This window comes from Bacidia gigantensis (assembly GCF_019456465.1).
Source record: "Bacidia gigantensis strain McMullin 20006 chromosome Unknown contig_245, whole genome shotgun sequence".
Taxonomy (NCBI): Eukaryota; Fungi; Ascomycota; class Lecanoromycetes; order Lecanorales; family Ramalinaceae; genus Bacidia; species Bacidia gigantensis.
The window spans coordinates 1,110,646-1,135,071 of NW_025408601.1; the positions used below are offsets into that span (position 1 = coordinate 1,110,646).

The 24,426-nt window shown below is 48.3% G+C and overlaps 8 protein-coding genes across 8 annotated transcripts; 3 read left to right on the forward strand and 5 right to left on the reverse strand.

Annotated features, from left to right (window-relative positions):
* Positions 1-2,014: 2,014 nt before the first annotated feature.
* Positions 2,015-3,430, forward strand: KY384_005387 (uncharacterized protein; the record flags this gene model as incomplete). Its single annotated transcript, XM_044813888.1, has 4 exons — positions 2,015-2,333; positions 2,382-2,582; positions 2,636-3,143; positions 3,238-3,430. The coding sequence occupies 4 exons, from the start codon at positions 2,015-2,017 to the stop codon at positions 3,428-3,430; spliced, it is 1,221 nt and encodes a 406-aa protein (XP_044669189.1).
* A 225-nt stretch (positions 3,431-3,655) lies between these two features.
* KY384_005388 (uncharacterized protein) lies at positions 3,656-4,500 on the reverse strand (the record flags this gene model as incomplete). Its single annotated transcript, XM_044813889.1, has 2 exons — positions 3,656-4,014; positions 4,077-4,500. 2 exons carry the CDS (start codon positions 4,498-4,500, stop codon positions 3,656-3,658), a joined length of 783 nt encoding a protein of 260 aa, XP_044669190.1.
* A 631-nt stretch (positions 4,501-5,131) lies between these two features.
* KY384_005389 (uncharacterized protein) lies at positions 5,132-7,410 on the reverse strand (the record flags this gene model as incomplete). The annotated part of the gene is made up of 3 exons (XM_044813890.1): positions 5,132-6,290; positions 6,690-6,930; positions 6,978-7,410. 3 exons carry the CDS (start codon positions 7,408-7,410, stop codon positions 5,132-5,134), a joined length of 1,833 nt encoding a protein of 610 aa, XP_044669191.1.
* A 786-nt stretch (positions 7,411-8,196) lies between these two features.
* On the reverse strand, positions 8,197-9,101 carry KY384_005390 (uncharacterized protein; the record flags this gene model as incomplete). The annotated part of the gene is made up of 2 exons (XM_044813891.1): positions 8,197-8,225; positions 8,474-9,101. 2 exons carry the CDS (start codon positions 9,099-9,101, stop codon positions 8,197-8,199), a joined length of 657 nt encoding a protein of 218 aa, XP_044669192.1.
* Positions 9,102-14,357: 5,256 nt separating this feature from the next.
* On the forward strand, positions 14,358-16,424 carry KY384_005391 (uncharacterized protein; the record flags this gene model as incomplete). Its single annotated transcript, XM_044813892.1, has 1 exon — positions 14,358-16,424. The coding sequence occupies one exon, from the start codon at positions 14,358-14,360 to the stop codon at positions 16,422-16,424; it is 2,067 nt and encodes a 688-aa protein (XP_044669193.1).
* Positions 16,425-16,643: 219 nt separating this feature from the next.
* Positions 16,644-17,507, reverse strand: KY384_005392 (uncharacterized protein; the record flags this gene model as incomplete). The annotated part of the gene is made up of 1 exon (XM_044813893.1): positions 16,644-17,507. The coding sequence occupies one exon, from the start codon at positions 17,505-17,507 to the stop codon at positions 16,644-16,646; it is 864 nt and encodes a 287-aa protein (XP_044669194.1).
* A 770-nt stretch (positions 17,508-18,277) lies between these two features.
* Positions 18,278-20,569, reverse strand: KY384_005393 (uncharacterized protein; the record flags this gene model as incomplete). Its single annotated transcript, XM_044813894.1, has 1 exon — positions 18,278-20,569. One exon carries the CDS (start codon positions 20,567-20,569, stop codon positions 18,278-18,280), a length of 2,292 nt encoding a protein of 763 aa, XP_044669195.1.
* A 382-nt stretch (positions 20,570-20,951) lies between these two features.
* Positions 20,952-21,851, forward strand: KY384_005394 (uncharacterized protein; the record flags this gene model as incomplete). The annotated part of the gene is made up of 1 exon (XM_044813895.1): positions 20,952-21,851. One exon carries the CDS (start codon positions 20,952-20,954, stop codon positions 21,849-21,851), a length of 900 nt encoding a protein of 299 aa, XP_044669196.1.
* Between the last annotated feature and the right edge of the window lie 2,575 nt (positions 21,852-24,426).

The window sequence follows — 24,426 nt, forward strand, 5'->3', positions numbered from 1 at the left end:
CATCATGTAGTAGTGAGATGTCGTCTATTATAATTTTCTGCCTGTACTGTCTGGTGCAGGCTTTCAACTGGTAACAATTTCAGGAGAATTGAAATAGTAGTAAGTATAACGCAGAGCCAGCGTTCTTCGGCGGCCGACGATAAAAAATGCCCGTAGGATCTAGACCCAAAAGTACGCAGTCTACGTCCGAAACTCCACTTTGTGGCTCCCCTCCCAGGCTCAACATGATCAAAAATACCCGTGTAAAACATCGACTTGGATGCCCAAGCTTTTTACTCGTCTTGTCTCGTACGTATTCGTACTTCAATGAAACCAATGTCATACGAACTTCATTGGATCTTTCGAGTCATTAGCCATGCCACTACCCTCAAGATTACTCCTACTGTTTCTTGCTCTGTCTAGCATTGCTGCTGCGGCCTGTAAGGGCGTCCATGACTATTCAAAAGATCATGTTCTAACCACTCGGCGTAGCGCCTACGTCGTTCTGTAAATGTACCTGCTTCACCAACAGCACCATCATTCCTCTTGATGCTCACATCAATGATCCACCGCGGCAGAGACAGGCTCTGCTCTTCGCTCGAGGTTCGGACGACCAGGATGACGCCCAGGAACCTGTACCAGATCCACCTTTAGAGAATGGCACGGACGACGACAAAGCAAAGCATGAAGATGAGGGTAAAAAGCAAGAAGACAATAAGGACTCGAATAGAAAGGAGTACCGGGCGGGCAATTGCAACGACTGTAACCGACAATTTTGTCTAGACTATAATCTGCCAATTTGCAAAACGGCGAGCATGGAGGATGTTTTTACGACTTGCTTTCGTATGGAGATCTTCATCCCAGACGGTAGATTGTCATTCGATTCTAATGCTCTTTTCAGAACGCGATTCGAGAAAGGACGAGGCGGTGGTCTTCATCTTTATCATCGCTACAGTAGGTCTTCTTGCTTGGGCGGCCGTGAGGCCGTGGGTCAGCAAATGGATAGACGTAAGATTTCTGACTCCAATTAAAAGTCGAAAAGTCGAGATACTGACGCACCGATTGTCCCAGACCGCACGAGAACACCGAAGCTACATACCAGTCTCAGGCAGCGAGACGTGATGTTTAACGAAGGGAATAATGCATAACGATACCATGGGTGGCAAAGTCTTTGCGATATTTCACGGTCCTTAAGGGATGAATATACGATGTGTTAGGATTAAGTCTGGTCATGGACTGTTGTGGTTGCTGACATAAAAGGCTTTGAGTTCCGTGTCTTCTAATGTCGAACATAACAGCCTGTCTCTTCTTCTTGACTACCGCATGTATACACCCAACCTTCAACCTCGCTCCGTCATGCTAGCAGAAGCAAATCCGTTTAAGCCGAATGCTTCCGCAACCCCCACATTTGGCCTGGAATCCTACACATCTCCACGGCCTTCCTTGCTCCTCTTCTCGTCCGCTGCTGCATCTAGCGGACCTCCTGGGTTGCTTGACAGGCCTTCAAGTTTAGTCTGCTCACTGGAATCCTTTGCATGGGTCTCAGAGGGGGCAGCATCGATTTTGCCGGGTTCAGGAGCGCCGACTTGACTCTTGCCTTGCTGTTCGGGCTCTGGAGACTGACGGCCTGCTTTGGGAGCGGACATCGTGGCTAAGATTGATTGAGAAATGGATTCAATTAAATTGGCTCTTGAATGATCTGTGCACCAACAAATCAGCATCTCAATCAGCCGTGAGCGGATGACGTGGATGGAGGTGCGACGAGGCCCCTCTTCATTAATATTGCGCAAAGGAAGAACCAGGTATGAGACCGGCGTACCTTCAGCAAGAATTGGTTCTCTTCGATTGTGGCAGGATGAGGGTGCAGATTGAACAAAATTGAAGGTGGGATGTTTTGAAGGAGTTAAGTTTCTGAAGGAGGGGTCCCCTTTACGTCACCGTCAATAGCCCTCCTTGCGCGCCCGTGAAATACCATTTGCCTATTTTTCATTTGCAGCAGCCAATCGCATACTTCTTTCTCCATGTACTTCGAATAATGGCTTCCATTGAGCCATACAACGTTTCTGTCTCCGAGTCTGCAATCCAAAGGCTTCATAAGAAGCTCGAAGCAGCAGACTTCCCAGATGAGCTTGATGAAGCTGGCTGGGACTATGGCGCCTCCCTTGCCGATGTCAAGAGATTGACGACTTACTGGAAGGACCAATTCAACTGGAAGGAACAGGAAGCCAAGCTCAATGAGTTGCCCCATTTCAAAACCCAAATTACTGTCGATGGCTTCGAGACTCTCAATATACACTTTCTACACCTGAAAAGCAACGCTGATCGAACGATTCCATTGCTGTTCATTCATGGCTGTATGGCCCTTCATTGATTCGCAAATCATGAGTCGACTAAGTATTCAGGGCCGGGAAGCTTCCTCGAAGCCACGAAGATCCTGCGACCGCTTGCAGAGGGAATCAAAGACGGCCCCGCTTTTCACGTCGTTGCGCCGTCTCTTCCTAATTATGGATTCAGTTCGGGCACCAAGAACAGAGGCTTTGCCCTGCCGCAGTATGCAGAGACTTGCCATAAGCTCATGCTCGCCCTAGGATACGACCAATACGGTACGCTTCAACTCGCGACAGCGCTAAACTTCTTGAGCTTAAACGGCCTCCAGTAACGCAAGGTGGGGACTGGGGATGCATGACATCTCGTATAATGGGCCTCCTCTACCCATCCCACGTGAAAGCCTCGCACATCAATATGGTACGAGGCCATCCGCCGACTCTGACCTCGAACCCGATCCTCTACCTCAAACATGCCTTGTTCTCCTACAATTCGCGAGAAACATACGGCTTCGATCGCACGAAATGGTTTACGATAGAAGGGGCTGGTTATCGTACTCAACAATCTACGAAGCCGCAGACTTTGGGTTACGCTCTTGCGGACAGCCCCGTTGGTCTTCTTGCTTGGGTCTACGAGAAACTGCACGATTGGACTGACAAATATTCCTGGACGGACGACGAGATTCTGACGTGGGTGAGCATCTACTGGTTCAGCACCGCCGGTCCAGCCGCAAATCTGAGAATCTACTACGAGGCATCGCCGTTACATTGTGATCCAGCATACAGCCGCGATGTGACGGAGAAGTACATTCCGAAGGTGAAACTGGGACTGGCACATTTGTGAGTAATATTTTCGGAGTAAATATTCGAAAGACATGTCTCGTGACTCTTTTTCGCAGTCTAAAGAAGCATTGCTGACTCCGATTTGGTGAAGTCCGAAGGAGTTATCGGTCGTGCCGAAGACTTGGGGGAGGACGATGGGTCCTGTCGTTTATGAAAGCGAGCATCTCGCTGGAGGACATTTTGCTGCATGGGAACAGCCGCAGGCTATTCTGGACGATTTGCGGGCGATGTTTGGGAGGAAAGGAGGCGCATACGGCGCTGTGGAGGGGAAAGACGGATCATAAGACATGAAGGTCCCCTGGTATTGAGTGCATTTCGAGCAAATGCGTTGTTCTCGAATCGTCAGCATTGGAAATGAAAGTGCCGCAGAAGTTGTGCGTGATCGTTGCACGACTTCCAAATTGCTCAAAGGAAGATTTTCTCTCAACCGTTAATCATGTCTCTAGACTTAAAAAGCATGCACGCCTGCTATCCTTTGCATATTGCACCTGTCATCCCAATCCTGTTGCCTATGCTGTCTTCTCACCAAGCGGCTGCACATTTGCGGTTTCCGCTACTTTGTCAGCCGGTCCTGTCGCGGTTGTATCGCCCTGAGTGCCAGCCTTTGCGCAACCAGAGCAAGCGCAGTCCTGGCATGGGCACACTCCAGTATCACCACCGCACTTACATACGGTCTTCTCCGTGCCTTCCACTTTCTCCTTGGTCTTCTCGTTACCTTCCAGGGTGCCACCCTCGGAACTTGGACCAGATGCAGTCTTTCCACCTTTCAGGTCGGCGAGTCTCTTTGCCTCTTGGTGGATGTCAAGAACTTGTCGGTTTGTTGATGTGTAGAATGCGGCAACTCGTTGGCCAGTCGGTGTGTTTATGGCTAGAGCGATAGTTACGTCAGCATTGACTCCGAAGAAGGCTTGTCGGGACAATAGGACCCACCTTTTTCGAAATAGCTGTTCAGGCCAGCCCAACCGCGTCCCGCCTTCTCAGTAATGCCGTAAGAGGTGTCGATGCCCTTGGCACGGTCTGTAGCTTTGTACTTTCCATCGAAATCGGTTAGAGCGGACGTGAACTTGGCAGAAACACCATGCTTATTGTCCAATGCGATAGCTCTCTGAAGTGCTGTATCGGTCAAGACGTAGCCGTGCGCAAGGTACTCAGCCACAATGCGTGATCGGGGTTTGTCTTCTTGCGCAAGATCATGCTCATCATCACTGGCTTCATCGCCTTTTGAGGTTGCACCTGCAGAAGAAGCGAGGTCAGAAAGACCGGCTGCAGATGAGACCTGGACTTGAGAAGGGCCGAGTTGAGTGTTGTCGAGGAGCAGAGCGGTCTTAGCTGCGCTGATAAAGTTGTGAGACATGATGAATGTTATACTAAAGCGGGTCCACATACGTTTCTTTCTCGAAGGTCACAGTAGCGCTTTGCGGGCTGTCTTTTGCATCCGAGGCTGGGGTGACAGATAAAGAATTGATCTTGCCACTGTGATCTGTCAGTGTGATTTTGCAATGGCGAGGTAGTTGCTGACCAGAAGCTGAAGAAGTCTCTCACTTCCTTTTCGCTTGTTTGGGAGGAAATATTCTTGACCTGGAGAACCAAAATCAATCAGTGGATGTGGCTGCATGTCACAATTCCAGGTGGGGCAGACATACGTGAACAACGGTGGTAGACATATCGAATACGTTCAGTTCGTACTTTGATGCTTGTAAGTATGTTGATGGGTAACAATAAAGTGTTGCAGGAGAAGTGTTGAGATGATATAGGTCTGATCTTGTCGAGGACAACGAACCGCGACAAAAACGCTCGCTCGTGAAGGGCGAGGGGCAAGCAACGTCATTCTGTGGCGGTGTGCCAAGGAAATGGGCCAAGCAGCCCCTATCCGATGCCTCGGTCGTATAGGTAGCATGTACCCATGGACCAGAGGAACAAGACTTGAATGTTATTCTTTAAATGGGGTTTCGGTGGCCAAATCTGACATGCTGCCTTGGAGCACCTCAACTAAAAGCTGCGCCTGCAAGTAGATTGTCCACTGTGGACTTTCGTTGGGGATCTCCTGAGACTTGCTTCTGGAGCTGAGCAGCCAAGTAGAGGGCATTGCTGCGAGCTCCGTTCTGAGGGCCATCTTGTTTGTCCAACACTGCTCTCAACATTGAAATCTCGTCATCTACCATAAACAGACCGTTGTATACAATCGTTGCTCCCTCGGGCGACGATGCCATCAGAGCGAGGGCGAGCCAACCTTCTGTTACCAGGGACTCATTTTCCGACCGGACGAGCGTAAAGAGGGGGTCCAGGATTCCAGGAAGGCTTGTAGTCTTTCTTATTAGAAATGCAACGTTGAGCGGGAGATTCCTCCCATCTTGAGGATTAATTGGATGTTCTTTTGCTTGCAAGGACTCCAGTGGTTGATTCATATATGTGAGTAGATCTTGATGCTTGTTGCAAGTCCGCCATATTTCGACAATGATCCGTCCCACTTCTGTGATGGAACTTCGATCTTCTGCTGTGGAATGAAAATGGAGCAGCTTCGAGATAAACATAGTGTCTTGGTGACGAGTCTCTCCCGGCAATGCCTGACTCTTCAGGACGATGCACACGTTCTCCAAACAGCCGCAGATCAGTTGTCTTGTATGGTACAATGCCGCAATCTTAGATTTCATGTCTTTCCCTGTACGGTCCCAGCAAGCTGCTAGGGCATCGAATATGCCCGCTTGACCTAGCATTTTACGGCTCTCAAGATCGATCGCGATGTTTTGCAGAAGATCCAAGGCAGAATTGAGAACGTCGGGTCGGGAGCTTGTCCGTATACATTGGCTCAAGGCTGATGCAAAGCCTTTGTTGTGCAAAAGATCGCTCCTGGCGATTTCACAGGAATACACAAGATTTCCGAGAAAGATACAGGAGCAAATTCTTATCTGATCTGCAGGAAAGCCCAGCCATCTGACTATGCCCACGACGTCTTCTTCAACGCATGAGAAATCTTGACAGACTAGTCCAAGAGCACCAAACACCTTTACGATCTCGACGCGGCATTCTGCTAACATGTTTTCCTCGTCCTCCGGATATCTTAAGCAATTCATATCTTGGGGCTGTAAAGAAGAGGCTGAAGATATCTCGAGGTCATAAGTGTTCAAGAAATAGGTCATGAGATGACTTAGCAAGCCATTTTCGAGAAACTTCCTTTGAGCCGATGGTTGCTTTAGGAGTGAGACGATGAACTGAGTCAGCTCATAGATGTTATCGGTACTAAGGCTATAGTCTCGGGGCATTGACAAAAGTATGCGCCATTGAGGAGCCGCTATCGCGCCCCAGTCCACTGCGCTGGTCAAAGGATGTTTTCGTGATGAGATGGAATCTTACCTTCTTCGACAGTAGAGTTCAGTAACTCGCATAATTGATCCATAACGTCGCGACTGAAAACATGTCTCAAAACACCGCCGAGCAGTCTGGAGGCCAGTCCTTGTTCTTGCTGAAGCTTGCGTTTCGCAAGTACTACTTGAATCAGTACAGTGAATCGATCGAAAGCAAGACGACCAACAGCAGTCTTCAGACATTGAATATAGCGCAAGCAGAGCTATGTCAGCCTGGTTAGGATCCTGCAGACGAGCGACCAATATCTTGAACGGTGCTTTTGATAGTATTCGAAGCCTGGTTTGGGCACTCCGTGCACAGCAATTTGCGACTAATCGCAGTGCTGGGTCTATCCATGCTTCTTCATGGCTGTTTTCCTGGTCCATTGTGTTCAAAAAGGCGTCAAGGACCCCTGATTCGGTGAGAGCAGCTGCCCACAACCCTGGAAGAATCAATTTCGAAAATCCACACAAGGCTCCATTTTCTTACGCTCTCTACTCAAAGTAGCCAACAGTCTTGTGAGTTGAGTAGAAAGCACGTTCTCTTTGCCAAGTCCGTGACCTACATCCTTTTGTATTAAGTTGGAGCAAGAAGAAAGTACGGTACGAATCTTTAACTCGTAAGACGCGAGATCTGCCCTTGTACCATCCATTGGCTGTAGAGATCTAAGAAGAAAATTGAGAGAGTCATCGCATTCATCTCGACCGAACTTATCGAGCACCGATTGAATGCTGTACATTAGCCCATCTACCGCATCAATGGCCGTAGACGAGCTTTCCTCTCTCCCTCTAAGGAGATCCTGAAAAGAAGGGTCATCATCCTCGGACAATGGAGAATCATGTTTTATGCTGTGATCAACGGGAGACGACGCAGCAAGTGGAACAGTAGAAGCACCTGCTTCTTCTGGCAGTGACACATCCATGTACGCTCAAGTATTTGTTGTACCCAAAATTACAGCAATCTGTAAGTAAGATCGCACCTGAGCACTGATTCTGTCAGTCTACAGAGCCCAAGTATGCGTCTTTAAAAAAAAAGTTGTGCAAGACTAATGTGTTATTGTCCCGGAGTAGCTCTATTTTTGGATGGTCTGAACATTATGAAAGCGTTGCGAGCGTTATGACAAGCTTTTTGTCGAGTTGGATGGATCTGCAAATAGAGGCTTGAAGAACATCGACCGACGGTCACGTGAAGTACGGCGAACGAAAAGCATTTGTACGCAGGAAATACGCGGAAAGAATTCTCATGAATGCTGTTTTATTTTGTCAACCTACTCCTCGCTTTCCAGGATGACACGCGCACAAGAAACACTTTCATTGGCTGTTCTATTGTCTTCTGTAAGCTGCATTCCCAACCCAACGCTTGATTTGCTCGCTGAATGGAATCCTAATACAGATCTACATTGCAGCTTTCCTCCACGTAATACCGTTGACTGAAACATTACAAGATGAGGTGGTCCCAGTCGTAAGGGGCTCCCTGACCTATTCGCACACCAAGTGTCTTATGTCTAATGCTTCGTCGTCTAGCTCCCTTTATGGGCAATTGTTTCCTTTGGAGCCTACCTCCTTTTCAAACTGGGTTGGGGAATTCTCACATTCAACAACGTGCCGAATGCTCATGAAGAGCTGATGGGAGAGATTGCCATGGCGAAGAAAGATCTGAAGAGCAAAGGAATTGATGTCGACTGAGTTTGGTTGGAATCAAAGCTTTTTCATGAATTGTCGGCTTCAGTGCCATTCCCTACCTCACGCTTCTGGGGTACCATAAGCAATCGCTCCTGCCAGCACAGGTACCTTGCCGGGCAAATCTCGATTGAATTGTCAGATCCATGTTGCTGCCAATCGCTAAGTTCTCAACCCAGGCGCTACAAGGATCCAGAGCTTCGATTTGGGGCGCACCCTTTGTTTGCGGTCCTGGGAATAGAGGTTGTAGATTTATCGGCCATTACGCACAAGTTCAGCGTCTCTCTTCAATTTGCTTCCTCTCACGGATTCTCTTCTCTTGCTTCATGAACTCGCGTATGCCAACCGGTACACCCTCGAAAAGACTACCGTCACTGTCTAGGTCGGTGTCTGCATAATTACCCAGTCGTCCAATTCCATCAAGGTCACCCACACTATCATCGTCGTGGGGAGCTTCTCTATCAGACTCGCCCTTTCTATCACCATTCATCGGTCTCCTACCTTTTAGTTCTGCTTCTCTCTTTCGCTTTCCAGCCGCCCATTCCTCCACTTCTTCGCGATATGCATCCCAAACGCAGTTCACACAGCCGCTCATACAACAATTGTCAGGTTCTGGGGGCCTATCGAGACCGCGCTCTCCTTTAGCCAAGCCTCGCATACGAGCCGAAGGCCCTGCCAGTGGGGCTGAGAAGAAGATGCGATTCTGGGGAGGCGGCGCGGTCTCAGTAGCGACAGGATGAAGATCTTTCAATATTGCGGCATGGGAAGGAGGAACTGATTGCTTCGCTGGGTTTGGGGTTGGACTAGATAACAGAAGGGAGTAGTAATCATCTTCCGGTACCCCAGAAGCCGAGGACGACAAACGACACTGGGGGAAACGTGCAGACACAAATTTTCCAATCCATATGCGCTGTACTGAAGTCCTGGGAGGCATTGCTAGGCCGCGCATTATTTGAAGCTATCGAAGGATCATGTTAAACGAAGTGGTTGGTGATGAGTCTCGGCACACTCAGGAAGCAACACATGACTGTCTCGATCAAGAGCTTGCGAGGCATAGCTTTGGATCTGAGATAATGTACTTCTCGGGAATTGTGGAGGATCATCAAATGATTAGCCTCTTCATCCGAACCTGGCCTAGCTGCGTTGACTAAGCGTACCGTATGTGAATGAACCAATCAGACCAAAGCATATTTACTCTCCTTTCTAGCAATCTGTTTTGTTTAGACCCTAAAAATGTTCTCTATGACCGGCTCGGATTGTGACTTATCGTAACCTGGGAGACATTCTTCAAATTCGATCGCCAATTGCTGTATGGATCCTACCAAAATTACCCCCAACGCGGCTCTCGTACTTTTGGTACCTAGAGCAGTTCCCTAACTTGCTGACAGAGGCTGCCCCCAAGCACAGCCCTTACATCACTGCTACCACATGACAAGAGATTCTTCTTTGATTCGCTGAGTATAGATCTCAGAACCTAAGTTTATTAGTGTCCGTAAGGGCATAGTTACAGAATTGGCTGCTGAAAAGAGATGCCAATTCGCGCGAGGGATTGAAGTCGCAGTGACAAACAGAGAAGAAACGTTTTGTGGAAGCTTCGAAAAGGTGAGTTCCGAAGTGCCCTGCTCTTAGACATATCTGGAAAGCAATAGTGGTTGCAACTTCATCTCTTACCCCGGAGGCTTGCTCTAGATAGATCAGGCAGAATAGCTAGAGTACAACTTGCGGACGCTCCCATGTATGTATTCGAATTTGGATGCTTTCCAGCGGTTGTTCGTCATACTCCAAAGGTGACTCTGCCAAAACGGGTCCTGTAGTGATTTTCCAGTGCCCAGATCAGACCAGCATATAATTGAAATCTCATGTTCCTTGATGGCAATGGAGAAATCAGTTGGACACCGATCGCAAGAAAACAATGTAGTTTGGTTGTCACCTTCGTCATTCAGCCTTCGGAAAGCTTGTTGTACTGCTATACCAAAAGGATATTCAAGAGGCTTGCACATGCTTCCAAATTCCGAATGAGGACAAAAGAGTATTGGTAAGGTAGATACTGACTCAAAGCAACATGGTTTTGATCCGGCAGACATTATACATGTTGTCATTTGAACATATCGACCAAGAATTACCTGTGGCTCTGCAGTGAATTTTAAACCCAAAGGCCAATAATCCGAACTACTAAATTCATATTTCTGCAGAAGCTTTTGACGATAATGTTGGTGGCTTGTGGTCATGTGGGTGTACTTTATAGCCGATTGAACGTGACGGAACGCGTTCTGATAGCAAGGGATATGATGGGTGTTCTCCCAGCAGTCCAGCAATGTACATGGTCTCTTGAGTACTGGGCCTAACGAGCCTTGATAGGCCGGAAAATCATTGTAGCTTATGTGATGTAAAGTATTGCAGACCGGACAGAGATATTGGTCTGGTAAAAAAAGTCCCAAGACGGTCAGAGTCTCTGAGCGCTGCTTAGGGGTAGATTGCCGTAGAATCAAGAAGCATTCCTTATGAATTTGGTACCACAGCGCTCTACAAGTCTGGGAGAGTAGTATTTTGGACGATAAAGACAGCCTATCAAGTATAGCATACATAACATCTAGCGGAAGATCCAAGAACCGCGAATTTTGCTGCGTAAGTGGCCTCCACCAGCGAGCGATACGAAAAAGTAGTCCTGTGAGTAAGCGATGGTCCATTCCTGGTTTCCAATGCGAAATCGAAGAGTTGAAGGGAGAAAGCAGAGAAACTGGGCGGGAAAAGGGCATGTCTTGGGGTTCCGAGAAATGGCCCGACGATAACAATGTAAATAGGAGACAACCGATTTCTCTGTCCTTTGTAGATTTGGTCAGTAGTTAGACCCTTGATTCGACTCGAATATTGGAGATGGATGTGCAAGTTGCCGAGCGTTCGCGATTGATGGTTAGTAAAGTGCACATACGCCAGTGGCGTTCAGGAATCGCTTGGAGGTCAAACATTGAACGTTGGAGCGCGATTGACATAGCGTATATTTCCATCATGAACACGAGCTTGTTTTTTGAGGATACAGCAGCCGGTGGTAAAAAATATTATACCTTTTAGTTGCTGAGTCCTGAGGATACCTTCTAAAGTCTGGGTGCTCAAGGCACCATGTAGAACGAGACTCAAAAGGGCACAGTCGCAACGCTTCTGATGGCTTCACCGTTGGCTTCACAAAGTCCAAAGGACTGAAGCACAAGTCTGAAGCAAATAGGTAAACAAAAGCTGAGATAGTTCACAAAGTCTTTAATCCTATTGCAATGTTTGCAGTGACGTTGCAATAAGCACAGCAGCAGAAATGGTTCATTCGCTATCACCTGCTGCTAATTCTGGCGGCACCCTTTGATGAGCGAGACTTCCAGTGCCTGATCCGGCACAGATCTGCTAGTCACCTCTTGGTTGGGCTTCGAACTGAATGCTTTCTCGTTCTTGCAAAGTTCCGTCAAAACTTCGGCTTGAGTCTGCTCTTTCATCCCGCACCGGCTTGCCCCACGTCCATTCAAACAAATGCTGGGGCACCTCATTTGCGTTCGGTTCCTCTGGCGGACGCTTTGAATCGTTTTTGACGAAGCTGGAACCACCACTAGGGAGAACACTAGAATTCTCTTGGTTATGCAAGCTGTTCGCGGAAGATAGAAAGTCTGCTCGATCAGGACTTCGCCCTTTTGAAGACCCGCTTGAGTCGGTGCTTTCCTCCTCCTGCCAAATGATCTCATGCACACTAGTACCAGATCGAATCTGTACAACGCTAATGCGACGTGAAGATACACCGGAATTTATTGAAGCACGTCTGGATCTTAGTTCCGCCCCTGGAGCTCCTGAAGAGACATGGGTGTCAGCAAATGTTATGACAGGGCTAGCTGTTGTCGCGTTCGGACGAGAGATTTGTTTCCCTAACGGAGCTAAAGATTTTACTGCACTCTTCCTTGTCGAACTGCTGCTGTTCGTAGATGCCCTGGAAATCGTTTGATCATCTCGAGTTGCTCCTGCTTGAGGTGTTTGTGCACGTGGTGATGGAGGACACAAGGATCGAAATACAACAAGTTCTGCAGTCTGTGTCTTGGTAGGAAGGCATGTCTCTGACCTCATTAGGACGCTTTCATGAGGTGAAATTGGTGTCGAATCCATACTCCCTAAGGTCGTCGGAATTCTGCTTGCTTTCCTTAAGGTTATGGTTGAAGGGTGGTCTCGAGTAAGAATACCTGTATTCGTACTGTCTCGAGCGATGAATGGGCCTTCAGCAGCCGCCTGTGTATGAATCGAAGCAAGTCGAGGTTCGAGCCCGGTAAGATTTGAGGTTTTCTGTGGTGATGCAACCGATAGGGGAAGAAGTCTTTCTATTGTGGATGACAGAGTCTCTGACAATCGTCGAAGACCTGAAGAAACAGGACTCTCACTTGCGATACTTAATTTCCTAAGGGATTGAATAGCCGGTGAAGCAACGTCTGATGTCCTACCCTCTGACCTGGAAATCGTTGGCAGAGTATTGACCCGTAACGGCGTTGGTAACGTATACCTTGCAAAAGGATGTCCTGGAAGAAGATTGGCCTGAGCAAGATAAGACGTATGGGCTCGTTTCAATCCTTGGCTTGTAAAGATATCTGAATTGTGGGACACGGAAAGGCTTCCTGGTGTGTCAGCAATCTGTCGCGGCAATTCCGACGAGTTTTTGGTCGAAGATTGTTCATCGGATGCTTCTCTCGTGGAATGGTGTTTATGACTCCGTTTATGTCGATGCTTTCTCCTAATCTTCTGCCCCGCTTGGGACACGATATAATCCTCGCCTTCAGCCCTCGGCGGAGGACTCGTAGCTGAAACATCAGAGATTGGAGGGGAGAGGAACATTGAACTCGCGCTTGTTGCATTACTCTGAGGTGTGCTTTGAGCTAGCCGTAGAGAGCCTGGTGTGAGAATCGGAGGTGTTGCTCGATTTTGGGTAGAAAGATGCTTTGCTTTCTTTTAGCTTCCTCGTGAAGGATTCATTCACCGAAAGTGCTGCAGATACTCACTGGAGCCGGCAGGTTTGTGAGCAAATTCGGACTTCTCCCTTGCGCCATAGCTTCACTTAATAGAAAGGAATAGATGTATAGATGTAGAGCCGTGGAAGAATATTTTTGACGTAGCGAGGACTTGTGAGTTCAAGGAACAATCGTGGATGATGGAGATGCTGGGAAGACGTATTCGTGCAGTTTCTGGTAGCGTTTCTGCGAATCGCTCCTTCCCTATTGCTGTCGATCTTGAAGTCGATGGTACTTCACGCGGCGCAGAATTGGTAGCGAATTTTTGGCACAATATCATCACGACTTGTTGAGTTTCAGATGTCTAGCGAATGGATCGATAACGCAGACTTGTAGTAAGTTTGGCCTGATGGAAATGGAGAGTCGGCGGCAGTGTCAAGGAATGTCCATTGATCCCTTTTATCATCAAACACCGGAACTCGGCCATTCTCCCTTAAGGCGTTCGAGCTCTCCATTCCTATGGCTTCAAAGAGGTACACTGAATCGTCCACAGCATTGGCAATATATCCTGAGATGTCGGGACCGTTAAAATTGTCAGGTTGCCGCGAGAATACTCTGTTGGTTGACCGCATCGCGCTCTGATTGCGGGAATATAACGAGATGGGTGTCGTTTGAGCCCAGAAAATGAAACTCATTTGCTATACCAAGACATATGCGATGGGCAAAGAACGATGAAATCGAAACGAGTGAAGGTGTAGGTCAGTCTATATCCACTTCCAAGTAGCCGCTAGAGGCATTGTCATATAGGCAACAGCTATACTGATAGCTATTATACCCTGAGCTCCGGCCTCTACAATGCAGCCTGCTACAAGGGCTTCATATTGGAGATGCAGATCTTTCAAAGTAGAAGACTTAAGACATCATGGACAGCAAGGTACTGATTCTTGGGTTGAGGGAGATTCCAAGAGCAGAGGTCAATATGACTTAGTATCAATAGAATACACTTACATCAGCCTCGCGATTCGGATCTATGCTTACACAAATGCTTCCAATGAATACTGAACCACAAATTGTTTTGTCAGTTGGGACAGTCGGGCGATCCTCGGGCTAACTTTGTTAGGTCTAGCTTTGTTTACATCACTCCAATTTGCGCTCCAACATGAACACCTTGATTAAATGACGCTTCTTAATGATCTCTATTGTGTCCTTCTGTGAGAACTAGCATTATGGCTAATGCCCTGTCCCCTCTTACGCCATCGCGCATAAACCAAAACTCTCCCTTCAGTAAAGACCGAAGAAAAGAGAACATTTCCCCCTCGAAACCTGCTATCGCGCAGGACGAAAATCGTAGATTTGACGGCGAGAACGGCCCGCCAAGCTCCCCATTCGTTGAAGATGTCAGTCTGCCACCTTCAAAGTTCCCTATCGCATCACCTTCTAAATTACGATCTCCGAGGAAAGATCTCGAGTCGCGAGAGCGGAGGGCGCTGACGGAAGACGCGCTGCGTGAGAATGAAGGTCTCGCTAGACATAAACCAGATTTCGATGTTTCTAATATAGATCCTTCAATACGGCGGCCTTTAGAAGAAGATGCAGCATCCGCGATCGAAGGGGCAAGTGTGGCGGGCATGGATGACACATGCTTCTCTGCATTTTCTGCTGTGCCGAATGCAGATATGACTCGATTTGCAAACATCGGCCAATCTCCTCCAAAAGACACCCACTTCAGTCCCTCAGCGCGACTGGACGGAGAGGGTCCCACACCTCGCCCACAAAGTAGGCATACCCCACAGCGGCGAGGTCGGCTGAACGAAGACTACGCTTCGCCTACCCCTCGACGCCATCAATCGCACTACGATGAAGACACCACGAATCTGCTTGTAGACTTCAACGACGATTATTCACATACAAGGACACCGAACAGATCTCCGCACAAATTGTCTCGCCCAACAGCCTTAAGATCAAGCCCACACAAAGATCTATCCTCGTACGCTTCGAGCCGCCGTGCACCATCGCCTGCTAAGTATCCCTTACCACCGAACACTCCATGCGAAGCTCGAAATCTTGCAAATTTGCTGGATTTTGAGCTTACACCAGCTCCCACGCCGCGGTCAATCCCGAGCATTACTGCTCGAGAGCTGGAATCCATGAAGTCAAATTTTTTGTCTCAGATTTCTTCCTTGACCGCTACGCTGAGTGGACGTGAGGCAGAAGTCAAAGCTCTGAGCACAGCAGTGAACGATGCCGAACGTCGCGTCGGAGAAGCCCTGGAGGAGGTACGAAACGAGCGTAGTGTAAAAGAAACGTTGGAGGCAGAGAAAGAGGGGTTTGAAAATCGACAGAAGGAAATGCAAAAGGTTCTGAAGGACGTCAAGGAAGAGATCGTGTCAAGTGATCGGGAAAAGGATTCGTTGCTTCAAAGGGCACAGGAAGCCGAGCATCAGCGCGAACTAGCCGAAAGCCGGGCTGTAGAGGCAGAAAGCAAATTGGAAGGAATGAAGGCCAGCTCACCCTCAACATCCGCAGCACCTTCAGAGAGCAATGGTAGTGCGACCGCAGAGGTCGAGGCAGCCGTAACGAAGGTTGCGAGGGAGTTGCACGGACTTTACAAAAGCAAGCACGAAGCTAAAGTCACAGCACTGAAAAAGAGCTACTCTGATCGATGGGAGAAAAAAGTCAAAGAATTACAGTCTAAGGTTGATGACCTTGGCAAGGAAAATGAAGAGTTGAGGGTAGGCAGAGACGCAACAATGACCAGCGTCGTTCCGGGGACGACTATTACAGGCGCTGCAGAGAGTGAGCGGCAGAAAGAAGAGAAATTAATGCAACGAAAGCAGTACGATGAGCAAAAGCAGAAACTCGAAACTGTCGAAAGAGAACTTTTACAATTACAGAAAGATCTGACGTCGACTAGAGATGAGAATGGCACCCTGCGGACCCAGCTTTCTGCCTCGCGAACAGAGATTGACGATTTGGTTTCCGCGACCGAGGAACTCATGCAGTTGTCATTATCTGGTGGGAGTGAGTCGCGCTCATACTCTTCAGACAATCAGCAGGCTCCGCTGGGCGGGACGACCAGCCAAGACATCAAGAGCAGCTTGAGTCGGTCAGTCTCCGGGGGATCATCGGGACTAAAAGCACCCGGGTTTACTGCTGGAGAGAGCAGGATTGGGAAAGTGGGTGGAGAATATGGTGGGACTTTTCCAAGAGAAAGAAGTGGTAGCGGACTCAAGATGAGGAGCGGTATTATGAGTAACATCGAACGAATGGGACGAGGAAGAGCGGCTGAATGATTCAATTGTATAGGTCTAGGACTTAGCTCACTGTACAGATTGATTGAGCTCGGACACTGTCCTCTCGAAGGCGTTTTTGGTCCCTGGGAAAGTTGGATCGCTGTTCATAGTAGAAAGAAAGGTTTCTCGTCGAAGTTCCTCGTCGCATCGATGCGCCTATTGTCTTCCCCAAGTGGCCGCAGGGAATAGGCCAGACGGTGCGGATGTTCTGCGACCTAGTCAGGCTTGACGTACTCCTCGCCTCTCCTTAACGAGCTCATCCCAGAATTTGGCGCCTCTGCCAACCCACTCGTCCTCATCGACAATACTCTCGTCAATGATCTCCCCATCAGTGCTAATATCACTTTCGTCGCTCTCGCCAAAATTGCCGCCGAAGTCGAAGATCTTAGTTGTCTCTTGCTTCTGTGGCAATGTTTCCTGCTCCGTAGCATGCCTACTTTTCCGGCGTCTTCGGGCGACAATCCCCCCGACCTTAGGACTCTCGAACGTGCTTTGCCGCGACATGGGAAGTTTCTCGTGGGTCTGGGGTGATATGGTGTTATTGGCGGCGGTTATTTCTATCGCTACACTGAAAACGTTCTTTTCTGTGGGCTGATATGGAGAAGATGAAACTCGGGGGCCTTTGGAGAAGTAGCCCACGTCTGCTTTGGCTTGCGAGGAGTTGGATTGCTCAAACCTAGGCGATGGCCAAGGGGCATTGACTTCCGCATCGCTTGTTGTTAAAGTCCGACTAACAGACTGTTGGCCGTCCGGAAGTGCTAATATTGGTGTGGGTATATCATGTCTGAAGGTTTTGACGAAGTTCTTGTTGTGAGATGCTTTGGATGGTGTGATTATGGCGGTCCTAGGCGGCACTGGTTCTTGTAGATCCAACTTTGAGGGACGTTCAGCTTGGTCAATCTCAGACCCTGGTGATCGGTGGAGATCTTGCTCCGTATTGACAATAGATACTTGCGGCTCACGAGTAAGCGATGTCAATGCTGAAGAAGTAATCTTTTGCCGCTGCGCTGGAGGCTTAGGGCAAGCGATGGAAGGCGAGAGCCTTGTCAGGAGGTGGTTAGAATTGGCCAGCCTCGGCGGCATTGATACATTGTCAGGTGCTGGCTCGCTTGGGGACAGCACCGTAAATTGGTTATCTTAGTCCAAGGGTTACACATGCATCTTCACTGGATGTCACGTTCGAGCTTACTCATGGAATTATTTCTGGGTGATCCTATGCCCGTCCCATTTGATTGCCATAGTGATAAAGATGTGTTCGGACATCTTAGCGGCCCACGAGTCAACCCACGCTTTCGATGATTACGCTGACGCTGACGCTCATGCCTCGCTTGCAAGGCTCGTTGAGCTGCTGTACCAGGGAGACCAGGTCTGATTGAAGTTGTAGGTGGATCATGCATACCTCAGCGGGAAGACAATCGATACTGTTTAGTCGTTGAGAATCAATAGTAGGTATGTAGAGCGCTACTCGCATGATCTGTCGACTGGTATGATGTCTCCGTTGCCAGGCATCAAGATTGTAAAAGAAGAAGGTGCAAGCCAATGGAGCAAAAAAGTAGCGGAAAATTGAGTTGTTCCCCAAATGAATTGTGTGAGTATTCCATTAAAAGATTTTATATAGTTGTATCATGATCCTTTCGGCCGGCAGCATTGACATAGGTGTAGTTAAATTTTCTTTGTAAAGACTCAAACTTTTGAGCAATGCATGATCGAGTCCTCGATGTTCTAAGTAGAACCTGACCTGCCTTTTCCCGGTAGCACCCAGCGCTTACAATGCATGAAATCACTTGCAAATGCGTTCAACGATTCTCCCAAGACAAATCACAGGTGAAATAACAACCTCTCCCCAACTTTCCTCACTCCACAACATGTCTCCTCGACAACCGAGATCTCCCATCAATGTCGTCAACTTGTTCCTTGTAGAACAATTCGGACCATTCGCTTCGATTGATTGTCTCCAGTGAGGCTGTCCTGATGCTTTCGCTCTTGACGACGATTAGACGCCTCTGCTCTCTTTCCTCAACAATCGCCCGGATAGCCTGCTTGATTTGTCCGTCCTCCCAACTAAGGAGTACTTGCAGAGGAGCGAATGGCAAAGAAAGCAAGATACTAGAAATGAATGAGTTGTGTCCTGAAGGATGATTTGTTCTCTCTGAAGGCAGATCTCCGAATTGAATTTTGCTGAGTCTTGCCTTTGCTTGGATGGAAATGCTCTCCTCCGTGACTGGCAGCCTATCAACATGTGCCAAAGGCTTTGCAGTCGGGTCAAATTTCCAAGCTTCGGGGAAATTTTTGGCAACGTAGTGCAACGAGAGCAGCAGAAGATCGTCAACGTTGTGAACAACATTAGGGACCACGACCCTTTCGAACCAGCGCTCCTTTTGATACTCGCCCGAGCCGGGAGAGCCTTCACCAGAGCCCTGGCTTGTACCAGGCGTCAGTATTGAATTGGGCGCAGAAGAGTCGCTCTCATAGGCCAAGTTTGGGCAGTCATTCGGAACAACCGACGTAGATGAGCTTTCTTTACGATGTTCTGCACCCTCTAGTGCAAATGAGAGGGCCTGCTCAACGTTATCCCAGTTCAAGATTCTCTTCGAAATCTCCAAACCTCGCATGACTACCTCGCGTATTTGGAGCAGTTGCCCGGCCGCTGTGAATGCTAAGCTATCGTTAAGTAGCGAGGCTGAAAGCTCTGCGTGCGTCCTGCCCGTCTGAACCTTCGTGACAGTAGATCCTGCGAAAGATGTGGCAGACTTGCCATAACATACTTGCAAGGCAGCCTCAAAACTTGATGGCATAATGAATCGGTCAGTCAAGTAGACACGCAAGGTTTTAAGCCCATCGAAGCCATAGTTAAATTGTCCGCCCATCAACAATGTCCATAATTTGGGACTTTGTGCAACGAGCAGCGTGTGTACAAAGTATGTCGTCTCGGGAAACCGAGCTTCAGAGTGCGTGAGTACTAGCCGGCAGTCCGCAAATTGCCCATGGTTGAAATTTCGAAGTATGTATTGCGGCAGTGAAGGTATAGCAGAGGTTGGGACCAAGGTTCTAGAGTCACCTGAAGGCTGATGATGGAGCGAACCAGAAACCCCGAGCCGATGTGTATTGAAAGAACCATGCGTAAAAGGCGTTTGATGACCGTTTAGCGGTGTTTGAGCTGACTGCAAATAGTCTTGAACCCCTTGGGATGTAGCTACCTGGGGAGACGAAAGTGCGAGGGGTGCTGTTGACGGTGATAGGGGTGTTTGACCTTGTAGCGATGGCAAAAGATTTGTGGGCGGGTAGTAGCTATAGATCTGAGGACCAACTTGATCGCCGAAATCGGAATCCACGCCAGGAACTCCATTGGGATAGCCTCCGTACCCAGTCTGTGAGACAGGCGAGTCAAAGGTGTACGGAAGACTATATGCAAATGGAGGCGGAAAATCAGAGGTTTGGATGTGCACCTGCTGTGAGTCGAACGACGGAGACCTTACAGGTCGGGTCGGCTCAATTGGTGCAAATGTCAGAGGGTGGTTAGTTGCATCTCTGATATCGGATGGACTATACTGTTCGTTTTGCAACACTGGGCTATCATGCGATGGATGTCTGTGGGATGAAATCGGTGAGCCTTGGGGTCTTGAGTGAGGCTGGGGTGGATTGATCAGTGGCCCTTCAGGTACGTTGACGCAATCGTTGTCTACTGCAGACTCTTCTCGAGCATCCGGTTTCAGATTCGGAGATATATTAGATAATGGTACAGGCTTTGCACGCGTGGCTCTGGAGAATGTGCGGCCGGCGTTTGGTCCATGGTCCTCACAACTCTTTTGATCCGATTTGGCCACAGGAGCTTTTGAAATTTGAGCATCACCATCATCCGGAATCAAGCCTCTTTGCGGACGACTTAGAGGTGCTTCTCTGGCTTCTACTGTTTCAACGTCACCTCCTATGTCTCCAGTGATTTTGATTTGGAGTTCTCCATCCGTCTCTTGTGGGATCACTTCCCTTGAAGTTTTTCTTGCCTCTTTCACATGCTTCACTTTCGGCTCTTCTAAATTCTGCGATGACTGTCTCACAGGTTTCTCATATGTGCGTGGAATCGCAGGTACGATGGGGGCATTTCTATGTTGCCGACTAGGGTCCTTTTCCCGGATGATTGGACTCATCGAGGTCTTGCAAAGCTCACTTCTGAGGAAGAGCCGAGCAGGGAGCTAGCTGTACTGTGGCACATCACCCAAAGACATCTAGCTCCCAATTTCCGTAGAAGTAGACGTCTATGGTCTCGGGGCAGAGAAAGTAGGAAGATAATTCTGTAATAAATGCCCAGGAGCAATTGACTAGCTTCCGGCAGCCCCGCCGATGTCATTGAACCCAAATTGAATGGCTTTTAATTCCTCACGAGGAAACTTCTCTTCAGCTCTTCATCAACCTCACCTGCCACTCAACGAGCAAAAAAAACCACTCAGTAGTGAGGGCAAAGCCAAGTATTTACAGATCTGATTCCACCTACAACCAGAGAAGCAATAGCAAAGTCAGTGGAAGCGGACCATGGGCAACGACGGAGGAAGTATCCCGACCCGACGGGAACTGGTCAAGGAGGGCGCCAAAGATCTCACGACCACCCAAGTAAAAGAGCTACAAAATGAGAGACTGGAGCACTTTTGGGCGACGTGTGCTCTGTCACATGAACCTCTTGTCCAGCCTGTCGTGTCCGATAGCTTAGGAACACTCTACAACAAGTCCGCCGTACTCGATCACCTCCTAGCACAGGCGCAACCAGCTGCAGACAAAGACACATTGATCAAGAGAGGTCAAGCATTCAAGGATCGGATTAGAGGCTTGAAGGATGTCGTGGAAGTAAAATTTGAACGTGATAGTGATAATAATGTGTTGGCATCGAGGTGGATCTGTCCCATTACAAATAAAAGGTTGGGCCCCGGCACTAGAGCAGTATACCTTGTTCCGTGTGGACATGCATTCGCAGAGAGCGTCGTGAAAGAGATGCAGGGAGACACATGCTTGTGCTGTGATGAGTCCTACACCACAGAGAACATCATGCCCATCCTCCCTTCAGCACAAGCGGAGAAAGATAGGCTAGAGAGGCGACTAGTAGATTTGAAAGCAAAGGGCCTTACCCATTCGTTAAAGAAGGCGTCAGGGAGCAGTAAGAAGAGAAAGACAACTGGCCCAGCGGAAAATGCTCCCCTCTCAGGCGACGACCCGATCAGAAACCTCCCCCCGAAGTCAATGTCAAATGGGCTGAAGAATGCGGACACTGCAAAGTTGACCGTAAAAGTTCTAAATGAGCAAGAAAACCATAATAAGAAGAGAAAGATGGATACCAATGAAAACATCAAGAGCCTCTTCTCGTCTAAAGATCCCAAGGATGGAAAGAATACCGACTTCATGACGAGGGGCTTTTCCATACCGGCGCACGATGTGCGATGACATTGCTTAACCGCAGACCGATGTGGCCATCACAAGCACGGCTGATAAAAATTTGAAGTCCTCTGGCTGATGACGCTAATCTTGAAGATCGAATAGATCTACCGTACTTCCAAACCAAGTACTACTGACCGCCATGAATCTAGCTGCGCCGGCCTTATGAGATTGATTGTAAGGAGCCGGGTCGGCAGAGTCAATCTCAATTCAGAAGCTGCTTCTTTATAATAATCACTTTGTGATTCATTATTTCTTCATTCTTCAGCCGCTTGAAGTTCTCGAGAGGTGTCAGCATAACAATTGGCGGAGCTAGCATGCTTCTGTGTAACATGAAGTGGATTGCTGTCTAATCAAGGGTCTGAGAGAGACCTGCGAATGTCATCTTGAACCAAAAGAGGACGACTATGTGTTTGGCGTACCACGAACAGTCGAGCCTTCAGAATCATCAGAGCTAATGAGTGACCCTTGTTACTCGCTTTTCTAAGAATTCAGGATTCGAGACTAATGCAGGAGCTCTTTAGTCTCGCGGAGCCGTGGACGAAAGCGGTACTGACTGTCAAGAGCTACCGAATTTACAAGCAAATATTTCAGCCGCATTGACCCCGTCCCCTCGGGCGATTCAATGCAAGCCTTGTTCGTGGGAAAGATACTCAGCGTCTGCTTACTAGAGTTATTGTTGTGCTTCCATATTTTGATTCAACAGACCAGTCATTTCCCAGCTTCTTCCTTCCATCGCGCATTGGATACGAACGCTATGCCGGCAAGGCTGGCAGACAGAATGTGCTTCGCGGCATGGCTCTGCCCCCACCTATGGATTAGTAGTACTCATATCAGTCTGCTGCAGGTCACGATCGATGCGCTAGGGCCACAAAGCACATCATAATAAGGGCAAAGATTTCGAAGAAAATCCACAAATTTTCAGTCCGGACTCTGAATCGCTGCTAAAGTGTAAATCATGCTTCAATCATCAAATGTAGAGATTTGATGTCCTTTGCCAACTAGGCCGCTATACATTATCTCCTGATATGGATGCGTGCTCCTTCTTTGATTCACGGTGTCAGGGCTCTGACAAAACTAACAAGGAATACTAGTATTGGAAGGTCGAAACATGGTTCGAGCTGTCATACCACAGCCGGCAAACAGGTATCAGAAGCTTCATGACGATGGCTCTCTGCGCTTGCTCAAGCTGAGGCATGCGGATGACCCAAAAGAGCACCATCATATGCGACTTGCTCGAAATTGTGTAAGACTCGCGAGTAGAAGGCATGTTGATCGGCAGTTCCATCGCCGAGAGAGGCGGAAAGGATGTGAGAAAGGACACTTGTATTCCTTCACTGAACACTGCCTAGCTATGAGCAATTTCGTCCTCGATTGGGGCAGGAGCAGGCATTGCCATGAGATCGCGACCCAGTCTTCAAAGGCAGGGCTGAAAATTGCTCCAGGTCTACCAATTTCTAATTTACTAGCTATTACCCTTGATGTCAAGTCACTTCGTGTATTTTCCATTTGTCAATCGATACTTGAAGATACATTATATCACTTCCTTCCTATGTCAGCCGACTTCAACTCACCATAATTTCTATCTCAATCATCTCAAGCGAGTTTGCTTATCAGTCATTTTGGCCTTCAATACTCATGGAAAGGTCTCTTTCGAATGTAGGTCTATTCAAGACGTCCGTTAGGCCGATGAGAAACAACCTTCTCTCCTTTCTAGCAACTGCTAAGGCAAAGGAGGTTGAATTTCTACCCATCACCTGGCAAACAACACGACAGGCAATAGGGCAGGGCGGAACCTCTCGAGTCACTCAGGCGCCTGCAAATTTACAAATGAGTCTCGCCTTAAAGGTAGTCAGAAATGAGGGAAAACTTGAGAAGGCTGAAGCTGATACTTTCCAAATGATTACAAACGAGAGTACTGTGCTGGGTCCCCCAGGCGTTAACAACCACCCTAATATTGCGCAAGCCTTGTGATGGGACATCTCTGGCAAAAAAGACTGGCCGGTCTTAATAATTGAGAAATCGCAGTTTGAGGACTTGCATAGCTTTGCACAATGTACAGTAGGAGAGGAATTGGACATTCATCAACGACTTAGACTTTGCACCGGTATTGGAGAAGCTATAATTTATATGCATGTCTAGGACTGTTAAGAGCTGGCTGGCCGGATTGTGAGGCACTTACGAGATCTTAGGTGTACACGAGTTGCTTGAGGGCAATGTTCGATTATCCAGGGCCTGAGGTCTGACTATTTTGACTCTTGGCTGCTTTGCTGTTTTAGCGACGTTGAGGGGCCTGGTTAGGTCGTGGTTTGCAGTAGCAGAGGGAACCTTTGGGGTGGATGTTGTATCCAAGGACACTCAAGCTGTTCCGAATGAGTTGTGGACTATTACGTACGTAGAACGGTTTCGATAGCCTGTTGGGAAACGGTATGAGTATCCTGCCTGTGGTTAACTAGCGATGAAGCTGTTCGGTCCAACGATTCTTCTCTGTGACTGTGGATGGAGATACTATGGCCTTTGTATTGGCTATCTAGTAGCTGTGTCTGATAGTTCGCTTTGACGCTCACATCGTGTCCATGGCAGT